Source organism: Anopheles maculipalpis, chromosome 2RL (assembly GCF_943734695.1).
Source record: "Anopheles maculipalpis chromosome 2RL, idAnoMacuDA_375_x, whole genome shotgun sequence".
Classification (NCBI taxonomy): Eukaryota; Metazoa; Arthropoda; class Insecta; order Diptera; family Culicidae; genus Anopheles; species Anopheles maculipalpis.
This window is the reverse complement of record NC_064871.1, coordinates 34,379,289-34,397,965: the sequence shown is the minus strand read 5'-3', so window position 1 is coordinate 34,397,965 and position 18,677 is coordinate 34,379,289. Positions and strand designations below refer to the sequence as shown.

At 42.1% G+C, this 18,677-nt stretch overlaps 4 protein-coding genes across 4 annotated transcripts in view; 2 read left to right on the top strand and 2 right to left on the bottom strand.

Moving 5' to 3' along the window:
* LOC126559420 (uncharacterized) overlaps positions 1-18,677 on the top strand; it is a 252,847-nt gene that overhangs the window by 31,000 nt on the left and 203,170 nt on the right. The gene's annotated exons all lie outside the window — the stretch shown is intronic.
* On the bottom strand, positions 9,900-10,342 carry LOC126566936 (uncharacterized). The gene is made up of 2 exons (XM_050223305.1): positions 10,328-10,342; positions 9,900-10,253 (listed from the first exon to the last, which is right to left on the bottom strand). Exons 1-2 carry the CDS (start codon positions 10,340-10,342, stop codon positions 9,900-9,902), a joined length of 369 nt encoding a protein of 122 aa, XP_050079262.1.
* On the bottom strand, positions 11,001-13,419 carry LOC126557444 (glutaminase kidney isoform, mitochondrial). The gene is made up of 3 exons (XM_050213224.1): positions 13,243-13,419; positions 12,706-12,802; positions 11,001-12,636 (listed from the first exon to the last, which is right to left on the bottom strand). Exons 1-3 carry the CDS (start codon positions 13,383-13,385, stop codon positions 11,035-11,037), a joined length of 1,842 nt encoding a protein of 613 aa, XP_050069181.1. The 5' UTR covers positions 13,386-13,419; the 3' UTR covers positions 11,001-11,034.
* Positions 16,987-17,453, top strand: LOC126566925 (dynein light chain roadblock-type 2). The gene is made up of 2 exons (XM_050223304.1): positions 16,987-17,116; positions 17,241-17,453. The coding sequence occupies exons 1-2, from the start codon at positions 16,987-16,989 to the stop codon at positions 17,450-17,452; spliced, it is 342 nt and encodes a 113-aa protein (XP_050079261.1). The 3' UTR covers position 17,453.

The window sequence follows — 18,677 nt, the reverse complement described above, 5'->3', positions numbered from 1 at the left end:
GCACGGCTCAGCGAAACCGGTCATTTTATTGATCTTCAATTTTCGCTTTCGTTCGGCCACCAACATCGACCGGACTTCTGCCGGATATGTCCATGGGAGGCTGAAGCCAGGTGGACCAGTTTTGTGAGGAATCGCCAAAACTGCTGGCAAATAAACGCACCTTTGAAAGCCACCATCATCGCACAATGAACTGTAGTGCATCGTACTAGGCGCGAAATTGTTTCATGTATCTTAATGTGACAGAATCGCTTTACAGGAGACGTCACAAAAATGTGTTTATTAGTATTTACTCTTGCTGTTGCCCAGTAGCACCCAATGTACTAACCTCCATTGATTGTCCACTGCAATAAAAGTAAAATCGCCAAATAACTGAAGGACAGGATGGAAAGGAAAATAAGCACACTAAACGATGAGAGCAACACACCAACAAATAACACTTCAGCAACTGGTAGTAGCAAAATCAAGACACGAACAAGAAAGAAACGCACAGCTACAACCGCCTGCCGATTGCCAATTTCGTACATCTACTATCACTTCTACTTTTGGAATGTAGGTTAACCAAAGCCCGCCTGCCCATCGCAACTGGATTCCGGCACCGGTTCCAGGGTCATCGAACGGTTGATCGATTTCTGATGAATTTTCGAGCCACGGAGCAACGAAGCTTTAGGAAGGGCTCGAGACTAGCCGCAGAAGTGTATGTGGATCGATAGCAAGGTTGTGGCCCATTACTTCAAGCCGACCGACCCCCCCAATTGTCAACTGACAGCCTTTTCAAGGTTCTCTTAGCTGGTTGGCTCATTTGCTGTGCTTGGGTTTGGCTAATTAATCACGCCTTCCCTCTCTGAACTGTGGAGTATCAGCAACGTGTTGGTGTTCATCTTCCTGCAGGTCCAAGTGAGGTTATCATTATATTCTGTGTCCGGAAAGAGAACTCTACACGATCATTTAATATGGGCGACACATCCCATTGATTAGCCTGCATATGGGGGAGAGAATTGGGTTCTAAAATAAAGAACGTCCATGACCACAACTCTCTTAGCTAGCCTTTCGCACCCACTGGCGTGTGAGATGCGCATGAATGGAACATGAAAAAGCCACACACACACACTTTACGAACCAGAAAGACGCACAATTTGTCATTCTGTTTTGCTCCGCAAGTCACACGATCGTCAACACGATGACGAAATATCCTGCTTTCTAGGAATCCGCGACGCTGAGTCGCGGAACCACAACATATAGAACATTTGGTAAAGATTGATGGGTTCGGCCAGTTCTAGTGAGGTTTTGTTAGAAGAGGTGCTCTTAAAAAATACAAATTGTGGTTTCTCACGTGCAACATTTCTTCTGACCTCTGGTTCTTTCATGAGAGATTAACATGGCATTTCCCAACCCCAAGCACAAGTTTTGCTCATGATTGCCCAAATGTATTAACTGTAATAATTTGGTTTGTTAAAATACAAAATAAACGTTAAATAGTTTGAAGTACATCTCGAGTCCTCCTCCTTTGCCATGGTGTTTGGGCATGACAAAGATTTCTTTTTCCACATGTTTCACCGTTTTGTGTTATGTAAAATCACACCTATCGGGCTACCTGGCTAACTATTTGCATAAACAAGTGACCTAACGAGGAAGCCTACTATCCCGGAGGTACTACTTTATTTGAGCTCATTTTCTCTCCCAACTGTCCACTGACAGCAATGTTCGGGCTACCACGAGTGTCACCGAATTGCATTTAATTTCCAATTTAAAGTAAAGGCACCTGTTTCGTTTCGAATTTAAATTCCTTTCTGTGTTTGTTGTTGTTGCTCTACAATTAGCAGCTCATAGCAGGGGTAATGTGCGACCCCGTACTGATGCGGCATAAAAGTCGATCACGAAAAGCACTTGCGCGAACAAATGGTTTCGTACATCACGAACTAATTCCAGTGGCAAGTGACGATGCCAGCGAAATTATTCAAGAATCGTGAAGCAGTAGGATTATCGTATTAGCACACAAAATGGTTCCATTTGGTAATAATTTGTTTGGATTCTTTATAATTTGACTCATTGTCGGTAGTGTTGAGAGTTTAAACTGCATGCCATGAAGGCGTTCACTCAAATAAACGAATGAATATAGTAAATATTCAAAGCAAGTTTCTTAAGATTTCATTCTATCAATATTAGTTGTATTAAGTATTCTTCCTAAACTTTTAGTCGTGTCATATTGTGAAGTACATATGAAGTTCGCGTAATTAAAAGATTGTAATTAGCTGTTGGTAAGAAACTTCCAATTTAGTCATTTATTAAAATTCACTTAATCCGATCGTTCTATTTCGCAAACAATTAAAATTGTCTAACAGATGTGATATAAAGCGCTCATCATGGATTTCCTTCTGCTAACGTTATGCCCAGCAAACTTCATTTCCTTTGACGATGAAAACCTCCCAACGGAGATGCGATTATGCAAGATCCCCCCTCTGAGTTCAGCTAGAAAATTGTTTAACTCCGCACTTATTGCCTAAATGTTGTTTCACGAGATACAAAAAATGAAAAATCTTTATCACAAACTCTATCTCTTTCTCTAACTTTTTCTCTCTTCTTTCTTAAAATTCATTAGTATTCCACACTCAACACTTCTTGTAATGCAAACACCGCCGTACGTCTAATGCGTCACAGCCTATAGGTGATCAATAATGGTGGCAGTCTAATGTGTTTCAAAGCGTTACCTCAATGTTCACTACTTGCCATGGCATTTTCCTGAACAGCATCTCAAACTTAATTTACGAAAATCGAGGCCAATAAGCGCAGCAGGCAGAGCTGTCGGGCAGATTGCATAACCTTTTGCGAGTACTGCTTGCCCATCTACGCGTGCGTGTTATCAGTTCATTTCCACCCCACGACCAGGAGAGCGTAATTTTGTTTTGGAACATTTTTCCCCCATTTCCGTTTTTGTTATGCGCGTGTTGGAAGTATGATTGTTATATCATTCTTCACAGCATCAATCAATATTGTTTTTGATTAAACACAATCGCTACCCTGCTAAAGCTGGAAAATGAGAAAAAAATGTAACCAAAATTTGTAATTTTATTAAAATATGATGTGATTTTCAATACGTTAACAATCAGTCAACTATTATTAGTTTGCCAAACGAAAATCACGACTTATACAACTGCCCGCTAGTAACTTCCTTTGCTTCAAAGAAAAACGGAAACAAGGTTTCTCGCTGCTCCCGTTCAAGTCTTTCGTTTCACCGCAGTTCAATTCGAACAAGACTTGCACCTCAGATTAGCCGGATGCTGAGCAAGCTCCCGGTCAGCACATGCTGTAAAACTGTTGCTGCAACATTGTATAGAAACGAAACGTTAATTAACATTGCCAGTGTGTGCATCGCAGGCTAGCATTTTCACATAATGCGGGTTAGCAATAACATAACCGCACTAATTATGTTCGCATCGTTGTGTTAAAGGTAAACAATGTTTGAAAGTTTGTGTACGGCTGTTTGAAAGGAAGATAAAACTCTTGATTTTATCCTTCCTAACCTATCCCGTGAGTCATGCAACAGGTGAAAAAGTTTGGATTACTATCACCAATTAGGAAGTTAAACAGTGTACAGCTCTGGGTGTCTCCGATCTCTTATCAAACAAATTACAAAACGCGCGACATTTTATTTTAATGTTATGACTCGAAAATTTGCAGAAAGAAACGAAGAAAAAGCATCATCCAGCTCAGGCTGTGGAGCACAATCAAACAACTAAACGACAGCAACCTAATCAACAGGAGAAAGTCATAGGTCAACCTAATCAAGCTGTTGGGTCTCCGAAGCCCTGACTTGAATTTGCCACGTTTGACACGATTATGCATCTGATCGTCGGCTAATTTGCAACACGCAAAGATCACTGATAACTTCCACACTGCGGGTCCGCTTTCGCTTCACTATCAGGCCTCTTTTTCTATGTTCGTCTACCCCACCGAGCAATCCCATCAAAGGCGAACCATGACGTGAGCATGTCGCATAATTCACCTCACATCTCCATTCGCCACTGGTACGATGAACGAGCGAGGCAGAAGCATGGCCTCACATCTCCATACCGTACGAATGCAAAGCACCGTACCTCACCTTCGCGAGAAAGGTGGCTCGCGGTTTTGTCTAATATTTATCATCTTCGATTTCTCTTCACCAACCAAACCGGTGCATTCGTTGGTAAGCTGGCCTTTCCCAGGCCCAGCGAGACTGATAAATGCCGGCGTTGCGTTTTATGAGCGAACGCTGCGGAAGAACCGTGTGCAAACTGTGGGCAGCGTCGGACCAGTTTGGCTTTAAGGAAGCAACAGCACACCGACGATCCGCATGTCACATTACGTGAATGCATAATCCGCATTTCCTCGCTTCTTCCACGCTTCTCGCTAACTTCCTTATCTTGTCTACTAAAGCCAGCCTGTGGTAGCACTAATCTACTGTACATGCATGCATCCTGGTTCTACCACTAGCGACTAGGAAAGTTGGTGGCTGGATTTTCTGCACATGGAGTATTCCCACCACAAATCCCCAAAACATTCCCTTTAGTAGCCGATGTTTGATGCTACCTGCTTACGGGACAACAAGACGGAAAGGGATAGCAAACGTACCGACCAAGCAAGACAACGCATGCCAGGTCCGGTCGGTGAATTAGAAAGTCATTGAACTGCCGACGGGCTAGCCCTGTGACTGGCGCACCGGAAGGAAAGATGAGGTAGATGTTGTCCGATAGGCTGCGCTTACCAAAAGCGAATGGGCGACCCAGCCGGTGGGACAGTGTTTCGGTCTCAGTGCACTGTCTTTCGGCCAAACGGCCATTGATCGAAAGCCCCCCCGAGGGACCCACTCGTGGAAGTTGCTCGTGGAGAAAGGAGTCCTACCGCTGTAGGCTTCAAAAGCTTGTTTTGATTTCATTTGGGATGAAGTTAAAGTAACGCCTAACCATTACGGCTGCGTTTTGAATGTGGCGGGTAGAAACTTTGCCTGTTAGACTTCCTAGAGAAGGTGTCACTGGTCAGCTTACTCAACCCTCTGTGGCCTTGGGCTGGCTTTATGAAGAATAGGAATAGTGAAATTAGTTTTAAAATAATAAGCATCCAATATTCTTCTTCTGTTTCAATAAAAAAAAATCTTCGAGAGGTCTAGATACCGGTATTATCAAGGGAAAATTGTAGGACTACAACCGGATCGTAACATAAATCTGCATTCAACCGCATAACAACAACTGGTGCAGTAAGAGTAGCTCAATACATCGAGCAAAAAAGAAACCGAAAATCAAACGTTTATTCATGCTTGCAAAGATAAAAGATGTTCCGATGGAGTCACTCGATTAGAGTCATGTTCCAGGGCAATGTTGTTTAATTATTCAAATAGAAGATTGAACATCAATCCAATACGTCTTTCACCTTTGTACGTTGTGTTATAGTTAGCCTTGAACACATTATCGGCAATCGGCAGTAGCATCAGGAAACATAAACCAAATAATTGTGAGATTTACATTTCTTCATTAACAAATCAAATGAAAGACACACATCACCAGTTGCAAATAAACTACCGTTGTTGTGTGCATGACATCATGATGGTTCGTTGTTTAAATATTATCAGCAACCTTGAACTAACCAAACTTTGTGCCTTCCACGTTACTACCTGTATCTTTGCATTGACACCTATTATCTGACGTAATGCAAATCGTACTATGTATTTCTCAACTTCACACACTGTCAACGAAGTTGGAAATGTCACCGAGTGCAGCCAGGTACCTCTCCGCGGGTAGTCTAATTACGCGAGTAATCAGGATGATGGTTACGCACGAACTTAGCGACACGAGTTCACTTGCTCCAGTATGCCATTGCTGATCGTGATCGGCATCGGAACCATACGTGAGCTGAATTTAGTACAGTTGAACGTTCATTCAAATTTGGCAACGTTTGACACCTACATATAGAGCCGGTTACATCGTAGACGGGTATTGTGAAACACTTAACTCGGGGTTTTCTTTTCCTTAGATCATTATAATAGAAATTCATTGTTTTATTGACGCTACATTTCTATTAAATATTTGAGAAATAAACCATCCTTCTATTCACACAAATAAATTAAACATACTCAAATGTGTGTCTTCTATTACTTAATCATAAATCGTCCACCAAACGATGACATTCGTAGGAAGGAAATCCTACCATAAGTGTCTGCATGCGTGCGTACACATCTACCATTGCTACCGTAGTTAACATTGCCTTGTTTATGCGGCCCATAAATGGAACTCCCACCGAAGACCACCAATGGTCGCGTGGACGATTATTTAATAGGCTTCGTTCCTAAAAATGAAACAAATTCAGCACGCAACCAAACCGTAAATGACAAAAATGCACTTCGGAGCGCTTCCACCAGCCTATTTCAATGGTCCCCGCGAACGGGAGAACCGTGTGGGTGATCGGTAAAATTACTTCCTAATTAAAATTTAATTACACTGTCCATGAGCACGATGCAGTAGCAACGGGAGGGCATTCGATGTGCCATTACGACCACACAACCGTTTAGCGTGCGTTAGTAAATTGTGACATATCGATCGCTAAACCGATCGAAGCGCCACCTTTGGTATTCTCACGCCGTAAGGCCTAGTGCAGCGAGTGAAAACAGCAAGATTTGCTAGAGAATAGCGAAATTCGTTTTAGAATTACTTAGTTGCTGCCATACATCACATGCTATAGAATTCTATAGAACTTTGCTATTAAATGCTATAGTCTGTGAGAGTAATAGTCCGTGTCATGTGAGAAAAACTAAAGAACGGCAAATAAGTTTGAAGCAACGAGCTCTCTAATAGTTTTTACTTTCAACTGAATCGCTTCGTTCGTTCTTCCAAGCACATTAAAACTTTCCACAAGACCCATTCGCTCTTAGAATTACGACGAAAGTGTTCTCACGGCTGGCTTCTACCTACCAAGCGCACAGCATTATCCGCACGATAAAGTTATTTGCCGCCAGTGTAATGCGTCATTAAACCATCCACCTCAAGGTGCGTCTTCCACTTCCCTCAATCTCTAACGTAAAGGGAATCGAAATTCCGCAGTTCGATCGCAATCGGATGCGTCAACGGTGAAAGAACCAACCCAGCTAATTCGCACACTTACACCTTCGACGGGGGTCATCTAGCAATGGCGCCCGGTGCTGATGGCGCATTGCCAGCGAGACTGTTGCTTTCGTTGCCTTGCTAGAACTACCGGAACGGTAATGACTCCATTAGCCGGTAGCTATGGCGATAGCGCGAAGATTCACCTCAAATGGGTGGGACTAATAATCTTTGGATTAGCGTCGGTTCGCCGTCATCTCAGGTGACCACCTAGCCACTATCTCGCCACTATCCCATTAGGATATTCTGTCGCGATCGTGGCAGAATCGTGCCCAGAAAGGGTGGCATCATGAGAGACGACAAAAAAAAAAAATCAGCCCACCTCCCACAAACATGCGCACAAACACACTCAACCCCAGGTACGTTGCCCTTGGGAAGACAGTTGAGCTGGCCCGGCTGCGAATTACGTGCGAGAAGCGCTCATATAAGCGATGTATCGTTCAGGCGAAAGCGAAAAAAATTAATTACTCTCTCCCCATTGCGGTCTGCTTCATACCTTGGGTCTTGGGTAAGCGCCATCGTTCAGATCGTGTTAGTCACTTAGACTGGTTGAATGGTAGGATGGGTGTAGGAGAAGAGTTGTCACAAACGTTTCAGATCGTAGTGTAGTTGCGGCCGATCGAACCTAGCGATCGAAATAGATTCCATTGGTCTCTAGGTCCGCTTGAATCCGCGCAATCAAGAATCAAGAAAGGGTAATTCTGGAGGACTGAAAGGATTTTAGATAAATTCTGTGCACAGAGCGATAGTTTGCCGCCAGGATGAAGCCAAGATAGACCAAAGTAAAGTATTCACTTTTTATGTGTTACGTCTATTTTCGATCGTTTCTGTAGCGATTGCCATTAATAGTCGCATGATTACTGGAGGAAAAGATACAAATACAACAGTAGAGGTGAGATAATGTTTGGGGATGTTTGTTTCTTTTCCATTGAATACCTCTGTGGGACATTGCATGTTTATATCATTCTTAATGTGACTTATCCATTGCTTAAAAAACAGTTCATGTTAGCGTTTCTAACAAGATTAGTGGCATTCTTTATTAATTTTTTAAAATTTATGAAATTCTTTACAATTCAACAAGAAAGTTTAATCGATTTGACCGTAAACATCTCAACAATGGTAAACCTGAGAAGAGTTTCCTATGCTCTCTTTCAGCATACTTAGGCTCCGATACAGCAGAGAAGCACGTGTCACAGTTGATTAAGAGTCCCGTGTTCACACTCGTCGTAAGCTAAAACCGTGAACCTCGCACTGTTCGACAAACACGTGACGTCTTTGCATCGAAACCACTCGATCGTGGATCATCGTCCCAGTAAAATATACGAGATTTTCCACTCGAGAACTATAGCTCGCTTGCTGGCAGTTATGCCACACGCCACGTCATCCGAAGGGTGATGTTGGAATTTATGCAAAGAAATAAATGCTTCAGCTCTGGATGCCTTAATAAAGCTGTCAGCTTTCGTTCGATGTCAAAACACTCGCACGCAGAGTGCGTTCACCTTGGCTCATACGAGCCAAAGAACCGATACGGCCGATCCGTATCATCCGACTGGGCCAACGCGGTGAAGGTTTGGAAAGGGAGCACTGCCCATCATTCTGGAGTTTGCCCAAGTGGAAGCGATTGCTGAAATAAAGCTTAGGCTGTAAGGTGATATCATTTAATTAACGGCGGCGCAATGTAAAACGAATAATATAGAATAAAAAAAACCGCCCTGAAGAAACGCATCTTAAGAATGTGGTGCGACTGATTACTATAATTTGCATACACATTTTTTTTCAGTTCCCACTTCTGTCTGTCTTTCAGCTATATTCTACTATCACGGTAACTTTTCATCTCTGCAAAACTGTTAACGGCTTGGCACCTTCTAGCATCGGTAGAACGGAATGAAATTGCTTTTGCGCTTGTACGGTCCTACATACCTCGTACACCAAATTTTGACACTGAAATAATGTGCTGTGAAACATTGTTTTAAGAACCTTGCACATCCTGCAACCGTTGTAATGGAAAGCAATGTTTTTTTTTTTTTTTTTGCAGAATGTGTGAAAATGTCTGACAATCGCCCAGAGGTAGAAAGTATATGAACCATGCAGCCCAATTAGCACTTTTAAAACACTTTGGACGGTTTAATAATAAGTCAGAACACTAACCCGCTCTAGTGCAAGTTTGTTGCCGTATTTCAGGGTGCAGATCAACTGAAGTAAATTGTAAACATGAATAACAATTGCGAGAAGTGGTAACAATTTTCTTTTACTTACAGTTGGCATCAGAAAGCTTTTTATTTATTTTTCAAATCGAACGCGCATAGGTGTAGTGGGATACGATAAATTTGTTTGTCGAAAGTTTGATGATTTTAAGTCGTTTATCGTTGCAAAATTTTACGATAAACATCAAGTGTTAAAATATTTCAAACGTGCTATGAACTACGTGGCTATGAGTTATTTTGTAGTTTCAGATGTACACAATGTTTAGCCGAGGTAGTGGATAATTCTAGTTTACGCTTTTTCATTCTAAAGCTCGTAGAAACACAGCTCATCTTAAACAGGCAGATAAAAGCAACGCCTAACAGCCCTGCAATGGTACAACTTTAAACATTCCTTGCATACCTCTAGGCGTATAGACATGGTTGCCTAAAGAGAGGTAATTAAAATTAGCACTCTTCCCAGCAAAATTAGTTATTTTAACCATTTCTTTGCAATGCATCTTTTACCAAACGTTTATGTGTTTTATTTTTGTATGATTGATTTACTTTACATGATATAAAATGCAACTTTTCCTCATTCCGGAACCTGCACGGTGATGTACAGTAAACCATGATCGGGATCGGTGCTAATGATAGCCTCATTGTTACGTGTTTTGATACGCAGCATAAGAAATTCATCGTTTGCGTCAATTGTTTTCAGGTAAAAGTGCGCCTTATCCTTCAAACTAGCGTACAGGCCAGACGTTGTGATCGATTCCTCCATGTTCTCGATCGTGCTCCGTATTGGATGACCACACTCGTTCATCACGATTACTTGCTTCACTAATCGTACCTGGCGAATGCGTTCAAAGCAATGGTCGATGTATTTTTCTTCCAAATCCTCCGGTTCCGGTTCCGGTTCTGGCGGAGGAACACTTGTTGGTTTTTCCTACGCCGGAAAAGACGGTATTATTTTACTATAAATTCCATACGGCGGACTTACGCGGCTTTGAACAGCAAAACTAAGGCACGAACCATTTCTTTCACTTATCGTGGCTACCACAAGACTGACACCGGTGCCAATAGGTAACCTTTAGGTTCAACGAGCTATGATCGATTGGAGAAAGACACACCCACTAGTTCCAATCATAGACAAAGTCATAGCTTACACAATGTTTCTAGGGGACCCTTACCCTAAGGCAACCCTTTGTTCAAACAAATAGTGCTCACCAACATATGTCATTCACCGCAAAAGCATTAGAATTTTAGTGTTTGTTTTTCACCTTCCGCTAATGTGATTTCCGTTATTTCTCGGCAGCATAACCGAAGGGGTGGATCAATTTGTTTTCCGCTTGTTTCAAACTAGGCGACTTGAAGAAAGTACAATAAAAAAAAAACACCTCCCATTGAATACAGTCTAATTTGAATGTTCTAGTTTATTGATTTATTCGATTCGCATGCATTGATGCTAGTTGTATGGGTAGATGGATTATGAATATTTGTCTACATCGAATAGAAGGTATGATTGACATGCACCGGTTACAATGACGATATACATCCACACTCATAAGCAGAGTGATAATAGGATTTGAAACGAGTGCATGAACATTTGCTAAACATGTAATTGACTATCGATAATTTAAAATAACGTAGAATGAGGCAGATGATGATTGACTCCATACGATTATAATGCATAATTATTGTCTTAAGTTTCGTTGCCTTTAAATAGCTTAATGTAAAATTTTAGACCCATCCGGTGACTTCATCCCTTTCCCACTGGAGGATGCATCACTGTCCTGGTCGGAGTTGTAGCCCGTCTCGCTAGCGTCACACGTTTGGGCCTTCTGTACCTTTTCTTCCCACTGTCGCAGCAGTGTCACCACATCTTCATGGCCAAACGTTTCCGCCTCGTCAATCGGTCGATTGCCCCAACGATCTTTCGGATCATGCGGTACGCCACAGTGTTCGAGTAGGAACCGAACACACTCGAAGTGTCCTTCGGCACTTGCCAGATGTAGCGCAGTACGGCCGTCGTAGTCCGAGAGTGTGATGTCCATGCCGGAAAGTTTGTGACGCCGCAGTGCAGTTACATCGCCAATTGCAGCGGAGAAGAGTAGGTTCACCACCGAAAGACCCTTGGTTTCGTACCGATGACGTCGAGGGTCTTTCTTGTTCGAACCGTGCTTGATGTTATCGTACAGATGGAAGTTAAACACATCCACCAGTTCCTTGCAGAACTGTACACCCCGGCAACTGTTGCCGAGTGGATCGAGCGGAGGTGACCACATGAATACGCCCATTACATTCGGGATGACCAGCATAACTCCGCCCGATACACCTGACTTTGCCGGCAATCCCACCTTAAACGCAAACTGACCACTAAAGTCGTACATGCCACAGGAGTGCATCAGCGACAGGACGTCTCGTACGTTCTCGGACAGTAGAACGCGCTCCTCCGTCAGTGGACAGATACCACCGTTGGCGAGCGTTGCCGCAACAACCGATAACGTATCGCAAGTGGCCTCCATCGAGCAGATCTGGAAGTAGAAGTCCATGCATTCGCGTAGATTTGCCTTCTCCGGGTAGCATTTGTGTTCGCGCATGTAGAACCCGAGTGCATAGTTTCGATCGGCCGCCTCACGCTCCGACAGAAACACCGCATTGTTGAACCCGAGCGGCTCATTGCCCGCCATGCGGCTGAACCAGGTTTGGGCGTAGTCAAACTTTTCCGCCAGTGTCATCTCCGGCTGAACCAGTGTCTTTAGCAGCGAACAGGTAAGAATCGCCCCAGCGTTAATCATTGGATTGTGTGGTTTTTTCTCGTAGTCTAAGACAAGCTCGTTGAAGTTGCGTCCGCTCGGTTCCTGACCGATGTACTGATGCACTACCTGGGCGCCCAGTTTTTCAAGCGCAATCGCATATGTGAGAGGCTTGCTGCAGCTCTGCAGCGTAAAAGGAACGGAAGTGTCACCGATCGAGAAGCGCTGACCATCAATCGTACAGACACTAACGCCCCAGTAGTCTGGATTCACGCGCGATAGTTGCGGGATGTAGTTGGCGACCTTGCCGTCCGCGTTGCTTTTACATTTCCAATAGATCTCCTCGATGTCTTTGGTGAAACCCTGAAAGTCCGGTATGACGAATTGATGGCGGAATGCACGGGCAATCAGCACAATGTTCGGTGCGATAACGGCCTTGAACGTTTCCTCGTTCAAATGCTGCGTGTGGGGTGACCCGTGCTCGTAGTTGTTGAGCTTGTGCACGCGCTTCAGATTTTCCATCATCTCCTGTATACGGGGATCCGTTCTTCTGATGCCGATCGTTCGCAGTTCCTGTCCATTTATAAAGTTGTGTTTTGTAGCGGACAATCCCAAGAGCACGTTTAGAATAAGGTAACTTACCGCCAAGAATTTTCCCATATTAACCGTGTTCGTTTCCTTGTTCTTGAACATTTGGAACAGTTGGTCCTCGGAATGTTTCTTATCGGAGTCGCGTTGCCTATAAAGAAAAAATCAAGATAAAAAAATAAAACATTATCAAAAATATCAAAAGGCCAATTAGAAATTGGCGTATAGCACAAACAACCATAGAAATGAGTTAATCATTATGTAATGATTATTCTGATAAAACTTTAATATATTATTGTTAATTTTTGAAACACCAAAAATTTTATCGAAAAAAACTGCTGCCATTATGATTATTAGAGCCTTTTATAATAGTTACTGGCCACGATTAACTCCCCATAGATATCACTCTGTAAATTATAAACTACTGCACTAATTCCGTTTAAGGTTGTGTATCAAAATCTTGTCCGTACAGCCATATCCTTGTTTTTAAGGCACTTGCATATTCAGCATTAGTAACTTGCAGAAGTGTCTTATCCTTAGATGACAGCAGCAGCAACTTTATGTCCACAAATAGTTCGCTTTCATTCGTACCTCACAAAATTAGCCAACAGCTTCACAAACGCTTCACGTTGTTGCGATGTAACTTCATTGCTTTTCGTTCGGTTTAACTTTTCGAACGTTCGCTCACACAGTGTTTGCTGTTCCGCATCATCGTCCTGCATGAGGTTCTCCATGTTGACGTTCACTGTAACAATGCACTAGTCCTTGCTAACAGCGTATCACACCTCAATGAACTTGAAACAAAGTTCACAGTCTCCGGAGCACTTTAAATCCAAGACAACCTGTCGCGAATAGGAGCGATCGTAAACTATCAAAAGATCCACCGTTGCGTTGGGCTTTTTATTGGTCCGAATCATTCGATCGGTGCAAGGACTGCGCTTTGCTGTAGGTGTGATAAATACAAGCAACCGTAGTTCATATCAATACGAAGCATTAGCATCTTTTCTTCCCACGAACTTCTCGGTGCAAATTCCTCACGAAAGCTTTATTTGATCGATTTTACGGCGATTGTGTTCCTGCGTGGTGGTCGATGTTACATGAGCCGACCCTGTTACCAACAGGGGAGAAAGAAATGGGGCGGAAAAATGGACTATTATTGTCGCCGAACAGGATGGGTAGATGTTTTTATTATCACAATCTGATATTATTTTTTTCTTCTTTGCTCTCGCCATGTTGATGTTCAGCGGGGGGACAATACTTATACTCATTAACTGACAAGTAGCCGCTAACAACTTGCGATCAATATTGATGCCGTTGCTTAGCATCCGTTGACGGAGGATGGTGGGCCCGGAGATCACAAGCAGAAAATTAAGAAGCAGAAGTTGCCAGGGAAAGCGTTTGTGGCGTAGTTTTTTTTTTTTTTCGGGGGTCCTATCGTCGCAAGAGAGTTGTTTACGAATGGCTGATGTTTATGGATTTATTTCGTACACAAACGCAGCGCGATCTGCAAGACGAGCCCATAACCGATACGAAATGGAGCTTTTGGATGAGATGTTATTTCTTATCAATCGACTAACGTCATGATGAGATCTACGTCATCAATCCTTTTTTTTACGGGGAACCATAAAGTCTGATGCTATGGGAGAACGAAGAACTGTTTGTGACGCCTTTTCTTAGCGCTACCTCAGACTTATTCACCGGACAAACAGGCAAGAACACACTTGTCACCTACTGTGTGAGTACTAATCTTGGATTTTGAGCAAACATTATGAATATCACCCTCCGGGCTGCTAACGTACATCACCGCACCGGGGGGTAAACACGTAACCAGTTTAATGCTGCTCTCGGCGCGTGATTCTGACGTTATTTGGATTTTGTTGTTTGCTGGGTTGTGCGGTTAACTTTCCCACAGTTTTGTTTTGTTTGTAAAGATTTGTTTCTGCCCAGCAAAATACTTACTCATCTGCCTGCGGTGGTGGACGTTTTCGATCGACATTGTAAAAATGAGCCTTTTGGCTGTAGGGTCGTACGTTTGTCCAAAATCTGAAAATCAGAACATATATGGAGTTTTAATAAAAATGAATGACTTTTTTTTTGTAACTTTTAGATAGATTCCAATTTTTAAACTCAGTATGAAAAAATACACAATATTGTGTAATAGTAAAATTGTATCTGCCATTGTGTACAGGTGTCCAAAAGATAGAGATTGAAACAGCTGATAGATCTGCATCATCTTCGCTTTTTTTCATAACAATGGTTACGTTTTATGCTAGTCTTCAAGAACGTGCTCACCTGTTTCTAATACATCTGAATCAAAGCTAAACGATTTTTTTTATCAATGATTTGGAATTTCAAGCTCAATTACCTGTTTTCGTTTGTATGAGCCCGCCCAGATGAAGTCTCTAAGCTAGCAACACTAGAAAACGACCTGTAGCCGTAACTAATGGCACACGCTGCAGCGCCACTCTGAAGATGATGTGTTAAGTTTGGTAAATTTGCACTTACACGAGAGATAATCATCTCAAACTCAGCACAGCTACGTTACTTTCCGAAGTGTAACGCGTATCTTTAGAATCTTAGAAATAGTCACACACAAACCACGATTCTTCAATTTGTTCCAAAAAAATAAAAACCTTAAAGAGCAACCAGAAGGTTATTGACCTTAGGCAGGTTGGACGAATTTTATGCTTAGGTACAAGTATTGATTATTATAATGCCAAAAAATGTGGCAGCCCTTGGAGCTCACTTTCTACGAGACTTTTACTTTCACAGTTATAGAAACGCAACTGGTTAAAGAAGCACGTCGAAAAGCGTGTTTGCTTACGTGTCTCATGCGCTAAACGTTGCAAATCTTTCAATCGTTAAATCCTTTCCGAAAGCACTTTAGCTGGCGTGGAGTTGTTGTCAATCACGTAAGTTGGTGAAGTAATCAGCCTTTTGCTTCCCTCGGTCGGCTGATGATAAGGAAGAGCAAGGACACTGGGTAAACACGCACACACAAGCACACTAGCCAGGACTCATGGCACGTTTTTCTCTCAACACAGTTTTTCACGCTCACGTTTTTCTCTTCTCTTACTATATGCGTTTGCCGACATACAGTCTGTGGGTGATGGTGGACCTGCGCTTGGGCGACGAAGCTACTCCTGTCCTTTGCTATTTCTGGAGTGTACTAAATGGTGCTAAACTCCAGCATTAGTTGTACTCTTCATTGCATCATCGGTGAGGGTGGTAATTCATCGTAAGTATGTGTGCGTGTGTGTGTGAGCAAGGTTAAAACAGAAAACCGTCTGAGATGGTCTTGAAAGTGGGTAAATTGTAGTCAGGTGTATGGCACTCAGAGCGTTATTACTTGCGTTTTCTATTTACGTGTTTTGTACCTATGAGAGGATACATCTGTGAGCAACAGAGACATAATATGTAAACATTACACTCCAACGGCTATGATACAGCATCGTTATCGGTCGGTTGATAAATATAGTTCCAAGAAGATGTGGCCAGGAGCTGAAAAAGAGAAAGAATAAGGCTGTATGCAAGTGATGATGGTGAAATTAAACTCTCATAATGTACTCCGGTTCGTTTCGTACTTTGAGTCAATGGCATGAATCACAGACTTAGCCGTCCACAAAAAACTTAATTTTTTTTTTAGTAATCCGAAGACATAGCAACAGAAAAAGCTTGTGGCCTTAAAAAAGCAGATGATAAACACGAGAGCGATCTCTTATCTTATTCAAACACAGAATACTGGCGCCTGGTAGCATGCCGTAGTTTGTATATGAATTTACAAGCACGTGTTGCTTGTAATGATGCGTTATGCATTCTATATCTGTGAATGTTTGTTGTTTTAGAATTAAGTTAAGTTAAGTTTGAATCCAGATTTTAATTTAAAACAGGCGATACTTTTAAAACACACACAATGCATAATACAAGAAAGATTTTAATCGTCAAGAATTTTTTTTAATTTTGAACTAGAATTTAAAATTCTGTTTCATATTTACCACTTTAGTTATTTTATTCACCACCAGAGTAGTAACGCCGTTACACCCTTCAAGCAGCGAACTGCTGTCATCATGGTAACGCTGCGTTTGGTTGTCAAAACAAAACGAATCGGAGGTGGCACTGAAGAAAATTTACACCAATTTTCCTACGATTGCAAAGTTTTCCAAACAAATTTCCGGCCTCTTTCTTCATTAAAATCTGCTTTTAAGCACTATCAAGCTGTAGGTGCTGCAGTTGGCATCGAGTTCCCGTAAACATAATTTACAATTAAAAGAAGAAAATGGTAAGAAATCGGTCAACAATCGCTAGACTGTTGGCGACAGCCTATATGTTTTGGGAATGTACAATCGTGTCAAATCTTTCTATTTTGTATATTTCTTTCTTTCCCAGTCGCAAGAGGTAGAAGAAACGCTAAAACGAATCCAATCCCACAAAGGTGTTGTAGGAACGATTGTGGTCAACAATGAAGGTACGCGCGTCGTATGCTATCTAACGGTGCACCTTCCGATGATGTCATCTTTGATTGCTGCTGTTTGGTGGGATGTTCCGTCCGGAAGTTACTCACCCACGAACCTTTTTTCTCTCAACCGTAGGCATACCGGTGAAAAGTACCCTCGACAACACGTCTACCGTGCAGTACGCCGGCTTGATGAGCCAACTGTCCGATAAAGCTCGATCGGTGGTGCGTGACTTGGATCCCTCGAACGATCTGTCATTTTTGCGGGTCCGGTCCAAGAAGCATGAAATCATGGTAGCACCGGATAAGGACTTTCTGCTGATCGTCATCCAAAATCCTACCGACTGAAGCTGGTTCGTGGTCGCACTAGGCAACGCGGTTATAGTGCAGGTTTCTTTCTTTGCTTTTCTGTTATGTTTCTATCGTTTTTTAACCGGCAAAAACACTTTATATGGCTACGGCTGGGTGTGCTAGCGTACTGCGAGAGATAAATTAATTTAATTGTAGTGAGAAAAGCGTAATACACGAACTCATCACTACACGCGTGGCGGTTCCTTAAGAGCCATCATTGCACACACACACCGTTTTCCAAAACTAATTTATAGTGCATCAATTGTGTCGATCCGTCTTACCGGGTCAAATAATGCCCAAAATAACAACACACAGACAAATTCTAGTTTTTTGAAGAAGGTATTTTTGTCGTCTTAACTTGCTTTATTTATAGATCATCTATATAAAAACGAAACAAAAAACAGCACATTTTTTACTTTAAAACTCGCTTCACAAACATTCGAACAATTGCGTTCCATCGGCTTAAAAGTAACGAATACTATTATTCCAACCTGTGTTCCTTCAGAACAGTCCCACTTTATTAAATAGCCATCTTTGTACAGGTTTAGAGTTGCACAGGACTTGCTCAACAGCATTGATATAGAAAAGATTCGTAGACGAATTTCTTCATAAAATCACATTTTTTGTAAGATGTTTGTGAGAAGAAAGATGATAGACAACCAACAAACTTCATGATAGAAAAGATGTAATTGAGCGTTTCAGTCATTCTCTTGGTGGACATTTATCCGAGGGTTATTATACGTGAATGATCGAGATGGTCAAAATGTGCGTAAATTATCGAACTTTCTCTCTTTGTCCTTAGGGGTGATCTATGTGTTTACTACGGTACTAAGATGAAAGTGTTTCGGGTGTACTTTTTACATGATCCTAGATAGGTTTGCCCTGGTCAAATAGTTTGGTCCAATTTATATGCATACGTGTAGGTAGTTAGTTAGGTGGGGTGATGGTTTTTCGTTGATAAAATACACTCTGATCACATGTGGGATCTGCACTAGACTAATGGTCAGGAGTCGAGCTACACGGGCTGAACAGGAAAACTCTCTTCTTATCATATTAGTCTTACAATTTCGTGAATGTGTTGCAAAAGTGCAGCTCTGTCTCTAAACATGCTGTACAAAAGATCGGTTCCAATGCCTAGTTTATGTCGTATGCTTTGTACCATAATTCGTTCTTTCTAGTGATAGATGAATTTATTTTTATGCTCTCGCTAAGAAATCTACGA

Bases quoted from the DNA above. Each gene is read 5' to 3' on its own strand.
- LOC126557444 (XM_050213224.1), bottom strand. From the start codon at position 13,385: ATGGAGAACCTCATGCAGGACGATGATGCGGAACAGCAAACACTGTGT. The intron at 12,803-13,242 runs GTACGAATGAAA...TTTTCTTTATAG, and splicing joins CTGTTGGCTAATTTTGTGAG to GCAACGCGACTCCGATAAGA. The intron at 12,637-12,705 runs GTAAGTTACCTT...ATAAATGGACAG, and splicing joins ATATGGGAAAATTCTTGGCG to GAACTGCGAACGATCGGCAT.
- LOC126566925 (XM_050223304.1), top strand. From the start codon at position 16,987: ATGTACAATCGTGTCAAATCTTTCTATTTTGTATATTTCTTTCTTTCC. The intron at 17,117-17,240 runs GTACGCGCGTCG...TCTCAACCGTAG, and splicing joins GATTGTGGTCAACAATGAAG to GCATACCGGTGAAAAGTACC.